At 54.9% G+C, this 21299-nt stretch overlaps 1 protein-coding gene across 2 annotated transcripts; it reads right to left on the bottom strand.

Moving 5' to 3' along the window:
• Nucleotides 1-11335: 11335 nt before the first annotated feature.
• LOC102394926 lies at nt 11336-20152 on the bottom strand. 2 transcript variants are annotated; one of them, XM_044929713.2, is made up of 8 exons: nt 19803-20152; nt 18897-18973; nt 18713-18752; nt 14250-14288; nt 13973-14047; nt 12340-12376; nt 12116-12146; nt 11336-11535 (listed from the first exon to the last, which is right to left on the bottom strand). In XM_044929713.2, exons 1-7 carry the CDS (start codon nt 20053-20055, stop codon nt 12122-12124), a joined length of 546 nt encoding a protein of 181 aa, XP_044785648.2. In that variant the 5' UTR covers nt 20056-20152; the 3' UTR covers nt 11336-11535; nt 12116-12121. The 2 variants fall into 2 exon arrangements, with proteins under 2 accessions (XP_044785648.2, XP_025122616.3); XM_025266831.3 differs by lacking the exons at nt 18713-18752; nt 18897-18973; nt 19803-20152 and adding an exon at nt 16168-16683.
• Between the last annotated feature and the right edge of the window lie 1147 nt (nt 20153-21299).

The raw sequence follows: 21299 nt of genomic DNA, 5'->3' as shown, positions 1-21299 counted from the left end.
TCGCACCCACGTGCTCTCTCTACACCACCAGACAGGTGCTGACAGTCTGGTTAAATTCTTCCAGAACGAGGGGCTCCCTACCCACACAGAAGTTCATCCTAACCTTACCCTCTGTGATCACACACTCACTCTTTTCTTTATGGGGCCCGCTCTGCCTTAGTCCTCTGGAGTTCAAAGGATCGGCCAGATGACAGTTTTGCAAATATTTGAGAAGAGCCTCCACAGCACCCTCCTTGCCCCGAGCCTTTCTTTTGCCAGACTAAATATCACAGTTCTGTCCATCTCTCCTGTTCCAGCATAATTTCCAGATCTTTGCCTCTCCTGGTCTTCCCCTTTGCACATATTCAACTTTCAAAACATCTCCTTTTTTAAAAAAAACTTTTTATTTTGTATTGGGGTCTAGCCAATTAACAAACTGTGTTGTGATAGTTTCAGGTGGACAGCAGAGGTCCTCTGCCATGCATATGCATGTATCCATTCTCCCCCAAGCTCCTCCCCTCCAGGCTGCCATGTAACATTTAGCAGAGTTCCCTGTGCTCTATAGTAGGTCCTTACTGGTTATCTACTTTAAATATAGCAGTGTGTGCATGTCCATCCCCAACTCCCTAACTATCCTTGCATGCGAGCTAAGTCGTTTCAGTCATGTCTGACTCTCTGTGACCTCATGGACTGTAGCCCTCCAGGCTCCTGTGTCCATGGGATTCTCCAGGCCAGAATATTGGAGTAGGTTGCCATGCCCTCCTCCAGAGGATCTTTCTGACCTAGGGATGGAACCCACAGTTCCTGGGCCTCCTGCACTGTAGGCAGATTATTTACCACTAGCATCAGCTGGGAAGCCCCTAACTATCCCTGCATCTCCCTTAAAAGCCGAATGGCCCCAATACTCCAGATGAGGTTGGAGCAGTTTTGAGGACAGAAATTGACACTCCCTAGATAGGTATTGGCAGAGAAGGCAATGGCACCCCACTCCAGTACTCTTGCCTGGAAAATCCCATGGATGGAGGAGCCTGGTAGGCTGCAGTCCATGGGGTCACTAAGAGTCGGACACGACTGAGCAACTTCACTTTCACTTTTCACTTTCATGCATTGGAGAAGGAAATGGCAACCCACTCCAGTGTTCTTGCCTGGAGAATCCCAGGGACGAGGGAGCCTGGTGGGCTGCTGTCTATGGGGTCTCACGGAGTTGGACACGACTGAAGCGACTTAGCAGCAGCAGCAGCAGATAGGTATTGGACCGTCTCTGTTGCCCAAGATTTGATTGGCTCTTTGGGGCTGACACACCAATTATGCTGGACCTCTTTCCCATGAGCTGCTGCTGCCCTGTGACCCTGGTGTGGATGATCGGGGGTTGGGGGGGCATGACTAGACACATTTTTTGCAGAATGTTCGGAGAGGAAATACTGCCTAGGTCAAATGGCATCATTTACACACACCAGGTAAGACTCTGCATGTGTGCGTGTTAAGTTGCTTCAGTTGTGTCTGACTCTGTGCGACCCCGTGGACTGTAGCCCTCCAGGCTCCTCTGTCCATGGGATTCTCCAGGCGAGAATACTGGAATGGGTTGCCATACCTTCCTCCAGGGGATCTTCCCAACACAGGGATCAAACCAGTATCTCTTAAGTTTCCTGCATTGGTAGGCAGGTTCTTTACCATTAGCGCCACCTGGGAAGCCCCGGTAAGACTCTGAACAACCTCTGAAGGCCCAGCCCAGTCTAGTGTGGGTCGCAGGCCTAGCTGAGAATGTAGGCGTGAGGAGCAGGAGGCCCAATCTCAGACCACATGGCATTGAAAGTGTAGCATCTTTACTACATGTGATCGTACTTAAACAAACCCAGCTGACAAGGCAGAATGATCTTGGGAAAATGATCATTTCCTAAGAGTTTCATGAACAGGAAATAGGTGATATGCAAAAACTGAGTTCTGGTCAAATAGGCTTGGAAAACACTGGCATAACCAAGGCAAATAGGTTTCTTTTACTGCAAGGACTTCCCAGAACCGTTCAAACACTGTAGGAGGTATTGGGAACCTCCGAGTTGTGGATACAGTGTGAAGTATTTGGGGAGGTTTCCCATTTCTCCTAGTTTGAAATCTCTGTCCTTTCACTGGCCACTGCTCACACTCAACCCAGAGGAAGCACATGTCAGGTTATTTGCACTTTCAGCAAGTTTTTGCCTGGCCCTTGTGCAAGGAGCTCCCAGTGTCCCTGAAAACCCCAAGGTGGGTCCCTACCCTGGTGAGCTTGCACTTAGTGGGGAAGGAGACAGAGAGGTCAGCATGCGGAGGTCTGCACGCTGACCCTAAAGGTCAGAGTGGGAAGGGGTCTGGAGGCCATCTATTGGGAGCACCTTGTGTCACAGAGGAGGAGACTGTGGCCGTGCAGGTGAAGAAAATCCAGGCCACGTGGTCTGAGGGTCAGTGGCAGTGCTTGGAGGCAGGACTCCTGACCCCCAGGCCTGCTCTCCATCTACCGAGGCATTCACAACCCAGGTTGTATTGTCCTCTGTATCCCGCCCATCAGTTGGGTAGCCCTGCCTGCCACTCTATCCTCTGCAGCCATAGTGTTCAGTTAGAAGACATTTAAGATTCTACCTAGGGCTGAGATTCAATGAGACTGTGAAGACAGATGCTTCAGCTCAGAGAAAGGAGTGGTTAGGAAAAATCAAGGCAGGATGTGAGTGGGCTTTGTGATGGGAAGAGCCTGGAGAGTAAAAGCTGGATAGAAATAGATGTACCAGGAGTTGGGACATCTCAAACTCTCTGCGGGGGTTTCATGAACCTGGCTCTGTGGGGTGTGTTTGCCCATCTGAGATACAGGTACGTGAGATACCCACACACCTGGCACGAGGTGGTTTAAGGCTGAGCCTTCCAAGACTCATTGGTCAGAACCTGAACTGAATTGGCCAGTTGTTTGTCTGAATCAGCCAAAGTAGCTTTTTCTTTTGGCAAATTATAACCAGAGCCATGGACTCCTAATAACGATTATTATCATTAAACCCTATTATGGTCCAGCACTATGCTAAGTACTTTAGGTGCATAATCTCAGTTAACCCTCCAAACAACCTATAAGACTGATATAATTATGATCATCCCCATTTTACAGACAGCGAAACTGAGACATAGGGAAATTCACACAGCTAGTGTCAGAGGCCCAAGCCTTGAGCAGGACTGGCCACAGAGTCTCCTTTCTCTTTATTGCCATTCGTGGAGGTTGGTAGTATCTCTGTTGTCAAGTTTTCAGCAAGGTTTTAATATGGAAAATTTCAAACGTATCACAAGTAGAGAGAAGAGTGTAATGAATTGCCATGCACCCATCTTCTAGGGCCAACAATTGTTGACTTGTGGCCAATCTTGTCTTATCTGTATTCCCCCTCCACCCTCACTTCCCATCACCAAGGATATTTTTAAGCAAATCTCATGCATTATATAAGTTCATCCGCAGATCCTTCAGTGTGCATCTCTTAGAGATAAGGCTGAATCCTCATTCTCAGTCACTACACTTGATGCTGTCCTGACTGAGAAGTAGCTTAGACCACACACACATACACACACACACACGACTTCAGGCCAGCCACTGCCTAGAACAGCTGAGCTCACAGCGGTCTGTTCCAAAGCCCTCAGCTCACAGCCTGGCCAAACAGCCTCCCTGAGCCTCCTCAGAGGGTCTCGCTGCAGCTGCAGCCCCTGCCAGCAGTCTAGCTTCTCTGGAGACGGGCAACACCAGGTCTTCTTCCTGGCGGGGTTGTTGCCACTAAGACAACAGTCTAGACCAGCCTGGACCTGGCCCCCCAACTCAGGCCATGCCCCTAATCCCGGTTCCTATTCAAGGTGGTTTTTAGGGTGCTCTCCTGCCCACCCCGCTCAGTCGAAGAGCATGAGGTAAGGAAGAGATGGAGCTGAACAAAGGACCTGGAATCAGAGATTCACTGTGCCTAGCAGGAACTCACTTTCCTCACCTGTAAAATGGGAGCATAACACCTATCACGTGGGGTGGCAGTGAGTGTCCAAGGAGACAATCATTCCCCACGGTTGTTTGGTGACAGGATTGTGCAGTACCTGACATGGCCAGCAGGTGTCACCCAAAGACTAGCACCCGAAACCTTGGACTGGGGCAGGGTGAGGTGGGGTGGGGGCTGCTCCATTGAGGGGATTGTTTTTCCATATGAGATCTGGTTGAACTTCGGGAAAGAGGATGACAGTTCGGTCTGTGGGATTTCTCCTTGGAAAAGTCAGGTCTGGCTCTATCCAGAATTAAAAAGTAGAGCTTTGCAGGCTTTAAAGCATGCTCCCTCGAAGACACCAGTGAGACAGGTATCGATACTCACGTTTTACAGATGAGGAAATTGAGGTTGCAAGAAGCAAGTGACCTGCTAAAGGTTAAGCAGTCACTAAATACAGAGCTGAGACTCCAGCTCAAGTCTTCTGCTTCCCTATTCTAGACGCTCTGCTGAGGCACCTCCTCAGAGGACAAGCCTTTGAGGGGACCTGGGACTGGCCTGGCCTCTGATTGCTGTCCTCTGAGAGTGTCTTCCTCTTTGAGGCTCAGATTTCACTGTTCAGCAAGGACTGAACTAGATTAGTGGTTCCTAAATTCAACTAATCAACCACACACACACACAAACACACATATACAAACACACACACACACACACACACATGACCATGGAGACAGAGAAAGAGAGATCCAAGACTACAGAAGCAGGGATCTGTATTCTATATTTCCCAGGGGTTTGAATCCCAGCTGCTCAGCATAGGTATTAGGACTGGCATTTAGGAAACACCAGACAGGCAGATCTATGGGTTTGTGTTCTGCAGTTTCATAAACAAGTTCCACTTAAGCTTATTAAAATACCTACCATGGTGCCTGGCACATACTTGATATTCAAATATCCAATACATATTTTGCTGAATTATATTGAAATGCATGTAATCACCCAACCCAGTGAAAACCTTGATTGATATTGCTTCACACTGCAATTAAAACCCACATTGCACATCTGTAGTGCTTTATGGCTTACCGATCTTGGTTTTTTAATATAATTTTTATGTATTTATTTTATTTTTGGCTGCCCTGGGACTTTGTTGCTTCAGGTAGGCTTTCTCTAGTTGTGGTGCCAGGGCTTCTCACTGCTGCGGCTTCTCCTGTTGCAGAGCACAGGCTCTAGGATGCACGGGCTTCAGTAGCTCTGCCTCCCAGGCTCTAGAGCACAGGCTCAATAGTTGTGGTGCAGGGGCTCAGTTGCTCTGTGGCACGTGGGATCTTCCCGGATCAGGGATCGAATTCATGTTTCCTGCATTGATGGGTGGATTCTTTACCACTGAGCCACCAGTGAAGTCCCCGATCTTGTTTACACAAAATATCTCGCTCAATCTCTTTAATGCGTTGGGCATTGTGACCCCCATCTTGCAGATGAGAAAACTGAGGGTCAGAGACACTAAGGGGCAGGCCCCGTGCTGCCCAGCTAGTCAGTGGCAGAGCCAGGCTCCAGACCCAAGCCTGTGCTCCATCGCCCCCCACGCCTCTTCCGCTGTAGTATTCCTGCTCTGATCGTTTTCACTACGTGGTTTGAGAGGAGGAAAAACATCACATCGAGAGGAGGGCAGGGCAGTGTGAAGCCCAGGAGCCGCCTCCCCCTCCCTCTGCCTGGGCCCTGGCGGCTGTGTGGCTCTGGAGGGCACATCCCACTGTCTTGGCACTTCAGTCAGTCTCCAGTTCCCTGTGGACACCTCCATTCCCAGCCACTGCACGGGGAATCTGGTTATCTGCCTCCCCCTAGCGCCACAAGAAGGGACAGGGCAGGCTCGGGTTCTCCACCACACGTCTGCCCCTCACCCCAAGCCCTGCCTCACAGTGAAGCCGGGATCCACGCTCACCCCCTGCCTAGCTGTGTGTGTGTCCTCTAAGAACCCAGCCCTCATGCTCAGCTGAGGGGTCATGGTCCAGAGAGTGGCTGGCAAGGTGGAGCTGCCTGTTCCCCATGCCCCAGATGCTGGGCTCGGCCTCTTGGGTCCACGCAGGCCCCCCATCGCCTGGCCTGTCTGGCTTCTCCCCAGTTCTAACATACAGCACACATGTATGTACACATACACTCACACACACTCACACTCCCAACACACGCACAAATTTTTTCCACAAACCCTCCCTGGTCCCCATACAGCAGCCATAGACCACCCTCCACTGATTTCAGGGGAGCTGGTGAGCCCAGCCAAGCTGGCAGAGGGTCCAGATGGGTGGGGACTCCCAGGACGGGTCAGGCCACGTCCACACTGTGGCCCAAATTGTGCACATGGGTGTCGGGCTAAGCGTGGACTCAGGGCCTCTGCCTCCTGGCCCTGAATAGTGTTCTAGAAGACTGCAGTGGCCGGTCAGGCATTAAGGACAAGGGCTGGGGTGCCTGCAGAGTTCAGGAGCACCAGATGTCCACACTGGGAGAATCTTCGAGAGTATAAACAAAGCAGCCGCCGGTCAGCGAGGACCAGTCTGGAGCCCGAACTCCTCGAATCAGATGTTGTTTCTCCATCTGGGGGAAACTGAGATTGGGGGGGGGGGGCGGGGACATAGCCACCATCCCATAGTTCACAATTGGTCAGGCCAGGGCTCACATCCAGGCGGGTTGATTCCAGAGCCTGTGATCTTAACTGTCTCATCAGGGACAAAATGCTGGCTGTCACTAGGACAGGCCCCTAGTAGCCCCTTCCTGGCTCAGGCTCCAGGGGTGCACACAGACACACCACCAGCCACCTGACCAGACTGCAAAGCCCAGCAGCTCTCTCTACCCCCTGAGAAGCTGGGAAGCAGCAGGCGCAGCTGCGGGTGATCACTCATTCGTTCCTCTGGTCAGCCAGTCACGAGCTCAGTCAACAAACATTTACTGAGAGCGTACTACAGCCTCTGATGGGCGCAGCGCTGGGGACGGGTGGGTAAACCATTAGATGCCGCCCCCACCCTCGTGTGGTTTGCAGACCGTGAGGCAGACAGACATGAAGGAATGGTCAGAGTCTCAAGAGACGCAGCATCTCCAACAGGTCCCCTGGGAGCAGGGTTCAGGAAGGGTCTGGGAGTCGCTGAGACCCCGCGGGACCCATCGCATCCTGCTCGGGGCGGGCGTCGGAGGGCTGAGGCCGCTCCCCAGTGATGTGACTCACTGCTTCAGGAGCAGATGGTCCATGGACAGGAGACCTGAAATGTTATTTACTTCAGGGCGGGGGCCACTCGGCTCCAGGCAGCTGGGTTTGGCACGACTCTGTTACTGATTGATAGGCCTTTCAGGGAACAAAGACCAGGAGAGAATACAACACGCTCCTGGCTCTGGGCCAAGCCAGCCTCGTCTCCTTTGCTTTGTCAAGTGTGTCTTTTTTGTCTGCCTTCATTACTTGCTGGGTACCTCTGTTTTAACTGCTAGGAGGGAGTGAGCATGTGTGTGTGTGTGTGTGTACCCCCAGCCTCCTTGGGCACTGTTCATCTAGGGGCTGGGAATAACAAGGGGACCAGCTACAGGTCCCACTTACCCCTTCCTAGAGCCCCTTGACTCTGAAGCCAACGCCTGCAATTTTGGTCTTGTGTTTGCTTTTTCCAAAGCCAAGTCCGAGACAGACGAGTGTTTCAGGGTCACACAGGAGCCGGAGGCCAAAGCTGGCAGGGAGACCAGCGTCCCCAGCATGGACGGCACTGCCGATGAAGTTCCGGGCCTCAAACTGCTGCCCCAGCCTGAAACTTCCCCTCCTCTAACCTCCCCTCGGCCACCTCACCTGGGGAATTCCTCCTGGTGATACCAAGGAAGCCCTTCGGGGAAGCAACAGCAAGAATTTCTTGAAACAGGAACCAAGTTTAAGAGTTCCAGAGGCCAACAGCAGCCAGGAGTGCCCCGGGCCCTCCGGGGGAGTGGGGAGGTCATGTAGGGTCAGAGCAGGCAGCCTGAAATTCCCCCCTAAATAAGTTACCGAATCAGAACCTGGGGAGCCATGACCCTGGGTGCAGAGGGTTCCTGTGCTGTCCAGGCACGAGGCCCATCCACCCCTGGGGAAAAGCCCCTACCTGGTTTTCTGTGGTGACCTCCCTAGGCGCCCCCACCCCTGGGGCCCCCAGTGTCAAGCTGAGGTCATGGACCCCAAGGTCCCAAGTTCTAAATAGGTTTTCTTCCCACGCCCTCAGCCACTCAACTGCAGAGGATATTGAGTGTCCCCAGTGGGGGCGGGGAACACCGAGGCTGAGTTGAGTGTTTCTTCTAAGGCTGGGTCACTCAGCCACCTCCCTGGCTGTCTCAGCCCAGTCCCTGGCTCCGTGATTCCCCTTCCAAGGCCCTGTGGCTGCTGTGGCCTGGCTCCGAGGCCCGGACCCGATCCATCTTCCCAGCCAGAGACTTGCTGTGACTACAGGACAAGGCCAGGCGGCTGTGGCATTGGTCTCTGATCTCCACCTCCCCCCTCCCCCCCGGGTGTTTGTCAGGCGGACGATGAAGAATGAGCGCCTGGCAAGGAGCAGGTCACCACCGGGCAAAGCCCTGCTGAATTGCAGTTCAGACCTCAGCTGCCTGCAGCCGAGGATCAACAGGGAGGCCATTAATCTCTCCAGCAGGGGTGAGTGGGAGGAGGGCCTGGGTGGGGGGGAACCTCAACAGTCCCCTCTGCCCTGGACCTCTCTTCAGCTCAGCACCCCCAACCCCACCCCATCCCTATCAGCCCAGGGAACCCACTCCCTAGGACAGGTTGGGGCCAGGGGGATGCTCAGGGTGGGCTCTTGGGGACTCTCCTTGCTCGCCTCTCTCCAGGTCCTGCTCATGACACTGATTAAATCAAACTATGTGGTTGGAGGCTACATAACTACCCCAAGCCAAGGAATCTGTGTAGATCACAGAGGGTCTCTACCTTCCATGAAGGCTCAAGACCCCAGAGCAGGGCAAATTACACCGGAGGGGTGTGCAGACAGAATGGAAAGGGCCCAGGGCGTTCCTGGGAAACCAGGGCACTGGGTAGACCCGGAGGCCTCTTCTTCCAGCAAAGGACTCCCAGCCTTTTGTTGTTCAGTCGCTCCGTCGTGTTCGATTCTTTGCAACCCCATAGACTGCAGCATGCCAGGCTTCCCTGTCCTTCACCATCTCCCAGAGTTTGCTCAAACTCATGACCGTCAAGTCGGTGATGCCATCCAGCCACCTCATCCTCTGTCTCCCTCTTCTGCCAGCCCCTAGACTGAGTTGAAAACGCCCTTTGAAAAGGATTTGGAGTAAGACACATCCTCCCTCTGGTGGTGACAAATGGAATTGCATGCCCTCAGACTAAGGCTGTTTTTGTCACTGTTGTGTGATTAAAAGTAATTCATTCAATCACGTCCCAGTCTGGGTGTTTATTCGTGACTTAATTTGTGTATGAATTGTGGAAAATCCCAGAGTGAAGTGAAAGTTCAGTAGCTCTCAGTCCTTGTGACCTTCATGGAGAGGGAAGGGGAGAGTGTTCATGAGGACACTGAAGGTTACCCGGATCTGTGGCTTTCAGCAGCGGCTGCTCTCCTGGGAGCTGCTTAAGTAACAGCTGGCATGGGCCCACCCTAAGGTTAATATTTGACAGTTCTGGAGGGGACACTGGGTAGTTTGCACAGCACCCCGGGTGCTCCAGGGTGACAGCCTGGGATCCAGGGAAACCTCATGGTTCATAGGGATGGAGGGCTTACAGCAGGGGCAGAGGCCAAAGTGACTCACCCAGGACCAGCCTCCTCCAAGGCAGCTGGGTTGGCAGGCTCGGGGCCTGTGTACAGAACCTTCTAGAAACATGACTCCTCTCCACAGCTCTTCTCCTCAGGTGAGCCGCAGGCCTGGAATACCCTTCTTCCTGGTTGCCTTGCTGCTACATCCAAGAAATTTCAGGAGCCCCCCTCCCTGAAATCCCCCATGGCTGGACCTGCCCCATCCCATTCATTTCTCCCACTGTCGTGGACAGCTCCAGTGTCTTGCAAATCCTGAATTCTATTTAGGGGGTTGGCCTGTCAGGTTTTATTTGTCATCCGTGAGCCCACATTCAGAGCAGGATGTCACAAAGACCTTGGCCCTGAGGGGCAAGAGCCAAGGTTTCCACTCTGTGTCTCACTGGAGTGTCTCCTCCCAACCCAGGGGTCAGTGAGAAGGACTCTGAAATGGAGCCAGAGACCTGGGGTGTCGCTCTGGATCTGACACCGGCTGGCTGTGTCACCTGGACAAGTCCCTGCCTTTCTCAGGACCTCAGTTTCTCTTTCTGAAAATTAAGGATTGTCTACTTTGCTCCCTACAGGCCTTCGGTGCCCAAGCCTTCTGTGAATCTGTGAGGGTTGGTGGTCCTGGGGACAGTGGATTAAGACAAAGAACTCAGTTCTCAAGCTGAGTGCGGCCTACACTGCCTCCAGCGCCCTGCTTGTTCATTTCAAACTCTGCTGACTTGCTGTTGTCTTGGTTTCCCGGGCCAATCCCTCCCCCTTCCCTTGGATGCTCAAAAACTCAGATGAGGAAATGGACACTGGGTGGTGCCATGATCCCACCATCCCATCCAGCCTCAGAGCCGCCTCTCCTCTCTGAGGGAAGGGAGGGAAAGGGGAGACGGGCCCTTTCCAGAGGGCAGAAAGTGCCCGAGGCGGGCAGCGTGCTGTGCTGTCTGGGGGCTGTGGGCATCAGGAAGTCAGGGGCTGGTGGGAGGGGCAGCCTGACACCACCTCTGGTTGAAGTGGGGTGGAGGCCTACGGGCATGGACAGGGGGCTGGGGGAAAGGTTAACAGAGGCCCCACCCTCACTGTCCATTCTCTGAATGGACCCTGAAATTAACCAAGCCAGTACTGAGAGGTGGATGAAATTAGGTCAAACTTGAGGCCCCCCTGGCCCCAAGAGTGGAAAGGGCATGGCTGGAGCTTGGCACCACAGTTGGGGGTGAGGGATGAGGAGAGAGCATGTGCTGAGGACCCCCCTGCCCAAGATCCCTAGACCCACCCATCCTGGCACACCGGTACATTTGGGGGAATGCAGGTAGAGCACACAATGTGCCCACAAACAACTAAAACACGGGCAGCCCAGGGCAGGGCTGCAGCGACTCCCACTGGAGAGCTCCTACAGCCACACCTGGGGCGCCGCCGACCCAAGGGCTTTGAACCTGTGACCTTCGGCAGTCCGGCTTTCTCTTTGCCTGGCATTCGGAAGGCAGGCTGAGTCCTCTGTCCCAGGGGCTCTCGGCAATTTGAGGGGTGAGGAGAGGCCCGGAGATGATGACATTGGACTTCTTACTTTCACAGGCGCGGGCACGTGAGCGAATACGCGAAAAGCCAGAGACCAGGCGTACTGACTCCAGCTTGGAGGAGCCGACGGCGGCAGTTACAGGAGAGAAGGAGTGAGGGAGGAGGCCAGGGAAGGAGCCGTCTCCGAGGCCGGCTTTATTATTAACACGGGGCAGAAGGAGGTGAAGCCCACCCAGGGGTCACGTGGAGCCCGAAGCTTCCTTCAGCAGAGGGCTTGGCAGTGCTGGAACAGAGGTCTACAGCTCAGGGAAGACTTCTAAGCAGCCCTGGTGCAAGGGTGGGCACGGCTGGCTCTGCAAACAGAAAGGCAGGATGGGGGCTGTAAGCAGGGCTGCAGAGGCTGGGACTTCCGTTTTATCCCTTTTTCATCTTACCTTCCTCTGGTGCATCTCTGCAGCCTCCCTTGGTCACACATACTACGGCATTTTTTTTTTTTTTTTCTGTTTTTTTTGGCCATCATTTTTTAAAGGTGGGAATAGAGACGCAGACATAGAGAACAGATGTGTGGACACAAGTGGGACGGAGCGGGTGGAACAAGCTGAGAGAATAGGACTGACATATACACACGACCATGTGCAAAGTAGATAGATAGCAGGAAGCTGCTGGGGAGCAGCGGGAGCTCAGCTCGGTGCTCCGCGATGACCTAGAGGGGTGGAAGGGAGTCTCAAGAGGTGGGGGGGATATATGTATACTTATGGCTGATTCATGTTGGTGTACAGAAACTAACATATTGTAAAGCAATTATATTCTAATAAAAAATTTTTTAAAACCAACAAGGAAAAGAACCATATGAGGGTGACAGACACCTGACTGATGGATGAAAGACCCTTTTCCTTATTATCCAGAGCCATTGCCCGCTTCTCGCAAACCTACCTCTCCTTACAGCCCATCTTCAGGAATTTGCCTGGGATGGAGGAAAGCAGACAGGTAAGAAAAGGTAGTGGGGTGGAGGGGGCAGGGATTCAGGAAGCTCCCTGAGGTTGGGGACCCTCCTCACCAGCCTGAGGGAGCAAACCCTCCGCCCGCCCCTCCCACCCCTCCCCCCCCACCCCCTCCTCCGCCACCTGCATCAGTCACCCCGGCAGGCCGACACTCACCGGTGCTTCTTCTTGGCCCCGCAGCGGAATCTTTTGCCTTAAAGAGAGAAACGAGGTTAGTTTGCCAAGGAGACCCTCTCTGCCCTGGAGGCCTCAGCTCCGTAGCCCCTCCTCCCCCCTCCTGCCAGCGCTGCTCCATGCCCGCCTCGGAGACCACAGCTGACTGTCTCTCTTTATATATGGCTGGACCATAAGCGTTCAGAAGTCCAAGTCAGCCAGCTGGGCAGTCCGCAAACATTATTGTGGCGGCGGCTCCATGGTGGACTCTGGGTGTGTCTGTGTTGGTCACTCAGGCGTGTCCAACTCTTTGCGACCCCACAGACTGTAGGCCGCCTTCTCTGTCCGTGGAATTCTCCAGGCAAGAGTACTGGAGTGGGTTGCCATTTCCTTCTCGAGAGGATCATCCCGACCCGGGGATCGAACCCTAGTCTTCTGCATTGCAGGCAGATTCTTTGCCGTTTGAGCTACAGGGAAGTCCGTGGTGGACTATGAGCGCGATAGGAATGGTGCTGAGACTGAGCCATCACAGCGTGCCCCACCCCACGCCCCACTGGGCATGTAGAAGCTGCTGGAGAAGAACGGCAGGAAGTCCAGGGCAAAAACCCTTGCTCACGCCCATCCGCCTCCGCCACTGCGAGCTCAGCCACAACACAGCGGGGCCCTCAGGGAACCGCCAGGGAAATCCGGGAGGCAGGCCCTCAGGGAACCGCCAGGGAATGGGGCAGGCTGGCCCTGTCTGTAGACGGGAGCCATCAGCGGTGGCAGCATCTAAGGACTTGCAAGTAAATGTGCTACATTCTGCATCTTCTTTTCACCGGCATGTTTCTGAGTATTTTTCTTCTGGTTGCACCAGTCTGCAAGCATTTATTAAGCCTCTGCTGTGTGCCTTTTGGGGCCGGGTAAGGCAAATAGCTTTCTCTCCGCTATACACCCCATACCTACACTACTCCCTTGGCTGTCGCGTCTTTGACTGCCAGCCCTAACCTTGTGAGACAAGAGGGATCATCCCCATTTAACAGATGAGCAAACTAAGGCCCAGGGAGTAAGGGATCCACAGTAAATCAGCAGGGAGCCTAAGGCCTTGGACTGCCAGGGGTGCTTGCCTTCCCGCAGCAGGCCGGGGTCGGGGTGAGGTGCTTCGGAACCCACTCTGTTTCCAATCTGGCGGCGGCACCTCAGGCAGGCTGCTGCACCTACCACTGCGGGTCTGGTTTTTTCATTTGGAAAGTGGCGACAGTCGCGGCCATCCCTCAGTTTGCCAAGAGGATTAATGGGCCAAGAAAGCGCTCAGTTCTGGGGGAGGGAGCGTCCAGTGGAGGCTGGTTCCCTCCCTTCCCCTGCCCCAAGGGCACTGGAGCCTCCCGGGGCCAGCAGGAGCCAGTTCCCCATCTCGGCGGCACCCCTCCAGTCCACTAGAGGGCGCACTCGGGGGGAAGGGCATCTCCTGGGTGGTCTGGGGACCAACAGCCCCCTCTGCATCAGGTTCTCACATCCTCTGTGGGAGAGGCGAGGGCGCCCGGGAAGGGGGTAAGAGAAAGGCTCTCCCCTCCCCACCTGGGAAGCCAGTGTGCTCAGCAGCTTTGAGGAGCTGTGCCCCCTTCAGCAGCCCCTTATACAGGACGGTCCCACTTACTGAGGATGATGACGAGCCCCACGATGAAGGCCAGGGCAGCGAAGATCAGGCCCCCATTGCGGACGGTCTCGTAGTCTGGGGAAGGAGAGGGCGGGGAGGTGGGATGGGTGACCCCAGACCCTTCCCCTAGCCCCACAGTAATAACTCGGGAAGATGGGGCACATGACCCAGGGCTGGGAGAGGCCAGGAACTGTGGGTGCGTGGTGGTGGGGTGGGGGGTGGGGGGAGGGGGGCGGATCACTCAGGAAGGGTGGGAGGGGGGGCCCGCCAGACTCACCGTAGTAGAATGGGTCCTCGTTCTCCTTGGGGCTGCCACCTGAGAGCCAGTGGGGGGTGGGGTGAGCCACAGAAACAGGGGGACTCCCGTGCTTCCAGTCCCAGCACCCCCAGAGGTTCAGGAGGGCCAGGGGAAGCTGCTGGAGGGACATCCCAGGAGCAGGGGCTGGTCACGCCACTGCGGGTGACACCATCTGCCCTCCGTGGCTCCTGACGGTCGGCTTGGGACCCACCACTGAGCCTCCAAAGCAGGGACCCACCGTGCCTGGGGGTGGGGTGGGGCTGGCACTTCTGGGAGGCCACAGAAGCATCTTCCATAAGCCTCAGCAGCAACCTCTCTCCATATGACTAATCAGCCACAAGGTATTGGGTTTTTCCATAACATCTTATTGAAAATTCCAAACCAACTTTTGGGGCAACCAATACTTGGCGAATATTTGTGAAGTGAACCAATGAATAAATAAGTAGAACCTTAATGTTTACCGAACAGGAAGAAACCAAGGCCCAGTCTGAAGACTTCTCTAAAGTTCCGATAAAAGTTGGAGGCAGAAATGAGTTTTGGACCCCTGTTTCTAGATCCTTCTATCCTACATTGCTATCCTTAGGGGAAAGCAAATTTATTTCAGAAACAGTATATTGGCATGTGGCAGACGGAGGCTAACAAAGCAGTAGCTCATTTAACCATCGTAACAATCCTGTGAGGCATTAATATTATTCCAATATCATCCATGATACAATGGAGGCGCAGCGGGGTTAAGCAACTCACTCAGAGTCACACAGCTAGAAAAGGGCAGAGTTGGGAATGAACCCAGGCCATTCATTGTTAAAAATCGAGGTGCTTCACCCCTTTGCTGTGCTGCCTCTCACATGGTCAGGAGGAAGGAGATGTTTCAAGATGGGTGGTCCCATCCAGCCTGCAGCCCCCAGCAGAGGTCATGGCTCTGCCCTCCCACCTGTAAACTGAGCGCACTTGTTATTGGGCAGCTGGAGGGCACCCGGCCAGAGCTTTTCTGTCATGTCTAGTGGTGGCCTCTCTTCTCTGCCCTACTTGAGCCCCTTTTTGGTGCTAGGGAAGCAGTGCCCAAGGTCAAAGGAACGCGCCAGTCCTCACCTCCCAGGCTGTGCTGGACTGGGCCCTGGGTGGTGGGGTCCGGTGAGCCCAGCTCACCCCCTGGGCCAGGAGAGTTTGGGTTAGGAGGGGTCCACTGAAGGGCCTGAGGGGGCCCCAGGCACCTGTCCCCAGGCAGAAGGCCTCTGAGGTTGTCTCCCCAGTTTCAGTTCAAGTCTTGTTCAAGGTCACACAGGCATTAGTGTCAGAGCCATGACGGGACTCACCACTCCCCTTGCCGCTCCAAGAAACTGCCTCCTCCCTGACCACCTCGTCTTGAGCCACTGGGAGAGCCCACCCCACCCAAAGACCTCAGCTTTTCTAGATCTGTCTCAAAGACCACCACAGTCCACAGCAGGCCCACTAAATTCCAGACCCGATCGCCCTTGTTCGCAGGATGCCTTCTAGGCATGTGTCCTGAACCCGGGGGCTCTCGTCCTAAAGCCAGGCTGAGAAGGCTGAACGGGGCCCCACTGCTGCCCCGCCTCACCCCCATCTGCCTCCTGTGCTCGGTTTAGTCCAGAAGATGCATGCTCACCACCCGTCATGCCCTAGCACCTCCTACTTGGCACCCATGTTTCCACCATTCAAGCTAGATTGCTTTGGTGTTAAGGTGGGATCCTCTTTTAAAAGCAGATTTTCTTAGAGAGGAGGCTGGCACGCACGGTACGAGAGAGGGGTGCTGGGTGCTCTGGAAGGCAGGGGTGCCAGGAGATGGAAGAGGGGGTCCTATTCACCCCCCCCAAAGATGGTCCAAGCACCTCCTGCTTCACATACACGCATGCACACGCACGCACACACACGCACTCACCGTCATCTGTCAACTCTGCCATTTCCCCCACAGACCAGGCCCGTCCCTGCTGCCCTCTTCCCGCTGCCTCTGCTTTGGGGAGACTGCCCGGCTGTGGGGTGGCCAGAGATGGGGTGGGGGCATTAAACATTAACAGTGCCAGGTAATATTTACCCTGGTCACAAGAAAAGCCCGGGTGTGGACAGTGGGGCTCCCGCTGAGGCCTGAGGAGGTGCAGGGGCAGCGGGGGCAGGGAGGAGCTGGCCGTCTTTCCAAACCCTCCCAAAGGAAATTTCCAGAGAGAAGAGCTGTGGGGTCCACCCGCCAGGTGGAGAAGCCACAGCTGGGGCCCTGACAGTAGGGAAGCAGGGGGTTTGAAATGCATTCAGCAGGTACTACAGCTTGCGGGGGAAAAGGTCGGGGGTCCCACAGAGGCCCTCGACCCTAGCAGCTGCCCACGTCTCCCAGCACTGTGCAGGCTGCTGGTGTGGCTGGCGCCTGGCATTCGGGGCTTTCTTGAGGTGATCCCAGGGTGCCTGGCCCCTCAACCCACCCGAGCCCCCGCCCCGCCCCCCGGTGCGTGCTTCCAGGCCTTCATGCCCGGGAACACCCTTTCCTTTGTACTTTTTTCCTCCATCCAGGCCACATCTAACAGCTCTCACCTCGGTCAGAAGGGCTCCAATCATCCCTCACTAAGCCCTCTGTCCCCGCAGCCTCTGGCACGTCCTTCTCCAGCCGTGAAGCCCAGCTTCCATGCCAGTCCCCACACTACACCACAGGCTCCTTTGGGAAGGGGCCGAGCCAGACCACGGAGAGAACGCCTTGCTTTTATGATTTGAAAAGCATGTTTCTAACTGTTATTTCCTGGTACTTTGTGTTATTTCCCCATTTTATATATGAGGCATCTGAGGCACAGAGAGGGTATGGCCGTGGTTCAAGGGCACACAGCTGGTGAGAGGCAAGGTGAAAACTGACAGCCAGGCCCTTGCTTTGGGAGGCAGGGACTCCTTCTCCCTCTACTGTGGCCCCATTCACATTGGGGACCCCGGTGCTAGGTCCTCCATGGATGCTCATATTCCTGGCTGAGTTCTAATCAATCAGATTGGCTTCCAGAAGAGGCTGATGCTCAATTGTAGCTAAAAGGCCAAGGTCAGAGGTCATTGTCCACCAAGGGCAGGTTAGTCCTTCAAAAGGACTCCATCTATTAATCCTCTTGGAGTAGTGACAGGGGATCAAGGTTTGAGTTCACTTCCTGGCTCCTCCACTTGCTAAGCATGTGGCCCCTGTCAAGTTATTTAATCTCTGTGTGCCTCAGTTTCCTCATCTGTAAAATGGGTTGCTGTGAAGAGAAAGTGAGATAATGCAGTGAAGGGCATGGTGGGGGGCCTGGTACAGAGTACGTGTCATTATTGTTAACTGTTATACACCAAGAAAGCCACCCACTTTCCAGCAAAATGAACATGGGGGCGAGATGGAAAGACAGACTGTCACGGCCTGCAGACCAGAAGCTGAGGCATCCATTCACCTCTTCGGCTTCCAAGGCCAAGTGATGGAAATTCATGAAAACGCAACCGAGCTGACACTTGGCAGGCGCTGAGCATGTGTCAGGCTCTTGCACGCACTGTCCTGCTAATTCCACGTTTGCTCCATTCCACGGGTAAAGAAACTGAGCTGCTCATTGCCCCCACAAGGACCCCGGAGCTGGCCCGGCCAGTGCCGTGATCCCCAGTGGACAGCCCAGGAAGACTGAGGGCAGGGAGACTGGGCGACTTGCCTGAAACACCCAGTCAGGGACAAATCCAGGGCCAGAAGGCCAGACCCCCATGACTGTGCTCCCCAAACTCCTGGGGCTCTCCACACAGACACTGATCCCCCCTTATTATACATTATCTTGCTCCCTTAGTACATGTTGTCTATCTTTGTAAGCTATCGTGGATTCTTTCTGGAGTATAAAAATAGGTGGAAAGTTCATAGATACATAGATAGATCAATGGTTACGCTAGATGACAGGTAGAGAGATGGGCAGGAGATAAAAGAGAAATAGGGAGCAAATCAATAGCTACAACAGCAAATCAATAGCTACATCTACAATAGTTACATTTTTAACTGTGTGTGCATGACGCTGTCCTAAAGACTCTATAAAAACCAACTCATTTAATCATCACAGCAACTTGATGAGGCAGGGAAGGCATTATTATCATCCCCACTTTGTAGATGAAGGCACAGAGAAGTTAAATAACTTCCCACAGGTCAGGCAGGTGGGAAGTAGGAGAACCAAGCTCTGAGCCTAGCAGTCTGGCTTCAGAGTTCCTACAGATGACCGACGGAATGAGGGCTGTGGGACGAGTTGCCTTCCCAGCTCTTGACAGCTCAGAGATGCTGGGAGCAGAGAGGACAGCACGCCCAGGCCCCCAGAAGGAGATGCCCTCATTCAGAAATCGTGCCTCTCCCATTGCTGCTTTCCCTATACTCCTGGGGAGCTGGGGGTGCTCTTGAAAGTGATGGGGTGGACACTGTGTCAGAATCCAGGATGGTGAGGTGGGGGGACGGGGTTCAGGGCACTCACCCAGGTACCACCTGTCCATAGCAGGAGCTGCTGGCTGTGTCTTCAGAGGAAGAGAGAGTTGTGAGGTGCTAGTGACCCAGGGCCTGAATGCAAAGAGCTGCCCTCCCTCTCGCCACAGCCCAGCTGAGCCCACGGGCAGGAAGAGACAAAGACAGGGAGGAGGGGCTGGCAACGGAGCCCTCACCTCGTGCCTGCCTGCCGGGGCGGGCTGGGCTGGGCTCCACGTGAGAAGGGGGCAGATTCTCTGACCTCCAAGAGCACCTGAGAAAGGGGGGGAGCTGTGAGTGTCCACAAACAAACCGCAGCCCCCACACTGGGGCGAGATGCCTCCGTGTAGCCTGGGGCGCCTGCAAAGGTCACCAGCAGCCAGGAAGTCCCTGGCCGGGGCCTCAGCCTGTGGAATCAGAGTGCCCGATCTTCCCCTGTCCCTGGGGTTGGGGCATCTGAGAGAGACACTCAGGGGCACGCAGGGGTCCCCCCAAACCTTTCTCCAGTGACACCTTCTTCCCCCAGCTCAGTTGGCCTTGGCCCCGATGTATGTGGCCTCAAGGGCCTGTTCTGGAGCCCAGAGATCCCTGACACTGGACAGGATGGTGGGCAGCCCCTTGGAAGCTGCCCCGGCGGGGAGGGAGCCCTTTCTGGCCCTGGCACTGGGCCCAGGGCACCGTCTGCAGCCTCCCGTGTCTCCCCCGGGAGCTGGGTGGAGATGGGGAGCAGCTGGGACTGCGAGGAGGGGCGGGTGCGGAACCTGGGCTTCCTCAGCTGGGACTCCTCGCTTGGCCCCCAGGGTCTGAGCTTAGGCTGTGAGGTCAGACCTGCCTGTGTGTCTGGAGACACCAGCAGCTTCACGAGGCCCCGAGGGATGCTGGTTGATGCCGCAGGGTGGGGCGGCCGGAAGACAACACTTTTAGTGGGAGGGCCCGTCTCCCAGCTGGAGCCAGGAGCCACCCGGGGGAACCGAAGGGCAAGCAGTGTCCCCCGCCCCCAGCTCAGCGAGGCCTGTTCTCTGGCCACTGGGGCCCCTGTCAGGGCCTGGAGGGAGGCTGCAGCAAGCAGTCTGTGAGGCTCACTGGGGACCACGGGCTCCTACCGGCCCCTCCTTGGTCCCTCGTGGGTCGCCCCAACACAGACAGTGAACAGCAGGGTCTGCGAGGTGCGGGTCTGGCCTGGGCTCTGGTCAGATGACACCCACCGCTCTGTCCCTCCTTAGCAACACTTCCTGCCCGGAGGGGATGACTAATGTACCCCCAGAAAGCCACCTGGGCTGGAAAATACTGGAAACAGAGACAGGCAGACCTGGGAGGAGTTGTCTGGCTGGTATGAGATCTGTCCTGGGGAGCCATATCTGCCCCAGCAGGCAGCCCTGCCTCTGGGCTCCTTCCTCTTTTCCCCACCACCCAGAAGGCTGCCCAGGGGCCCAGCTGCTCACCAGAGGCCGCCCCCACACAGCCGCCCCCCCGCAACAGCCGCCCCCCCACCACCCCCTGGTCACATGCTGCCAATGGAAACCTCCGTGCTCACAGCCCAGAGCCACAGCACAGACATCCCCCAGGCTGGGAACTTGGAGAAACTCCTGCATCTCAGGACCAGATAGGCCTTTAGAGGTTGCCTGGTGCAGACTTATCAGTGGCCCTGAAAGAAAGTAGAGACGTCAGCCAGGACCACTCCTACCCCACCCCACCCCACCCCCCCACACACACATATACACACTCCCAGACACGAACGCTGTGAAGAAAGGCATCTCCATCCCAAATGGAGACCCTGAGCCCTGTGTCACTGATTAACTAGAACGAGCTTCCAAGGTCATCCCACCCAACTCCCTCACTTTACTAAGGATTCACTCTCCTGCTCACACCATCTGAGGACTGTGCATTCGTACATGCTCAGTTACTTAGTTGTGTCCAACTCTTTGTGACCCTCTGGACTGTAGCCTGCAAGGCTTCTCTGTCCATGGGATTTTCCAGGCAAGAATACTGGAGTGGGCTACCATTTCCTCCTCCAGGGGATCTTCCCGACACAGAGGCTGAATCCCTGTCTTCTGTGTCTCCTGCTTTGCAGGTGATTCTTTACCGCTGAGCCACTGGGGAAGCCTTAAGTAAAAGCCAAAACCGTTCTTGTATTCTAGAAGCCCTTCTGCATCTGGCCCCAGTGACCCCTCCTTGTCTCTAATGACTTCCCTGCCCCTTCTCTCTATTCCAGCCATGCTGGTCTCCTTGATGATCCTCTGACTCTCCAGACACACTCCTGCCTCAGGACCTTTGCACCTGCTATTCTGTCTTCCTGAAGACACTTCTTCCAGAAAACTCCTTGGCTGAACTTGCTCAGGCAATGTCCCTTCCTTGCATCCTAGCCTATAATTTACACACCTACTCTGTAATATTTCAAATCCCTTCTTAGCCTTATTATATTTTTGTAGCACTTATTACAGCAGATAAATTCTATATTTTCCTTAAGTTGCTTCTCACTTCTCTCTCAACTGAAACTAAATTCCAGAAGAGCAGGGATTTTTTGTTTGCAGTGCTTGTTCCTAGATCCCCAGTGCCAGAACAGGGCCTGGCTCTGGGTGGACCCCCGGTTTTATTAAATG

This window comes from Bubalus bubalis, chromosome 16 (assembly GCF_019923935.1).
Source record: "Bubalus bubalis isolate 160015118507 breed Murrah chromosome 16, NDDB_SH_1, whole genome shotgun sequence".
Classification (NCBI taxonomy): Eukaryota; Metazoa; Chordata; class Mammalia; order Artiodactyla; family Bovidae; genus Bubalus; species Bubalus bubalis.
Note: the sequence above shows the minus strand (reverse complement) of the source record. Positions and strands in the feature narration are given on the sequence as shown.

Coding starts and splice junctions, on each gene's coding strand:
- LOC102394926 (XM_044929713.2), bottom strand. CDS start 20,055: ATGGCTCCCCAGGACAGATCTCATACCAGCCAGACAACTCCTCCCAGG. Junction 12,377..13,972: donor GGGGCTCGTCATCATCCTCA/GTAAGTGGGACC, acceptor TCTCTCTTTAAG/GCAAAAGATTCCGCTGCGGG. Junction 12,147..12,339: donor GGGGCCAAGAAGAAGCACCG/GTGAGTGTCGGC, acceptor CCTCCATCCCAG/GCAAATTCCTGAAGATGGGC.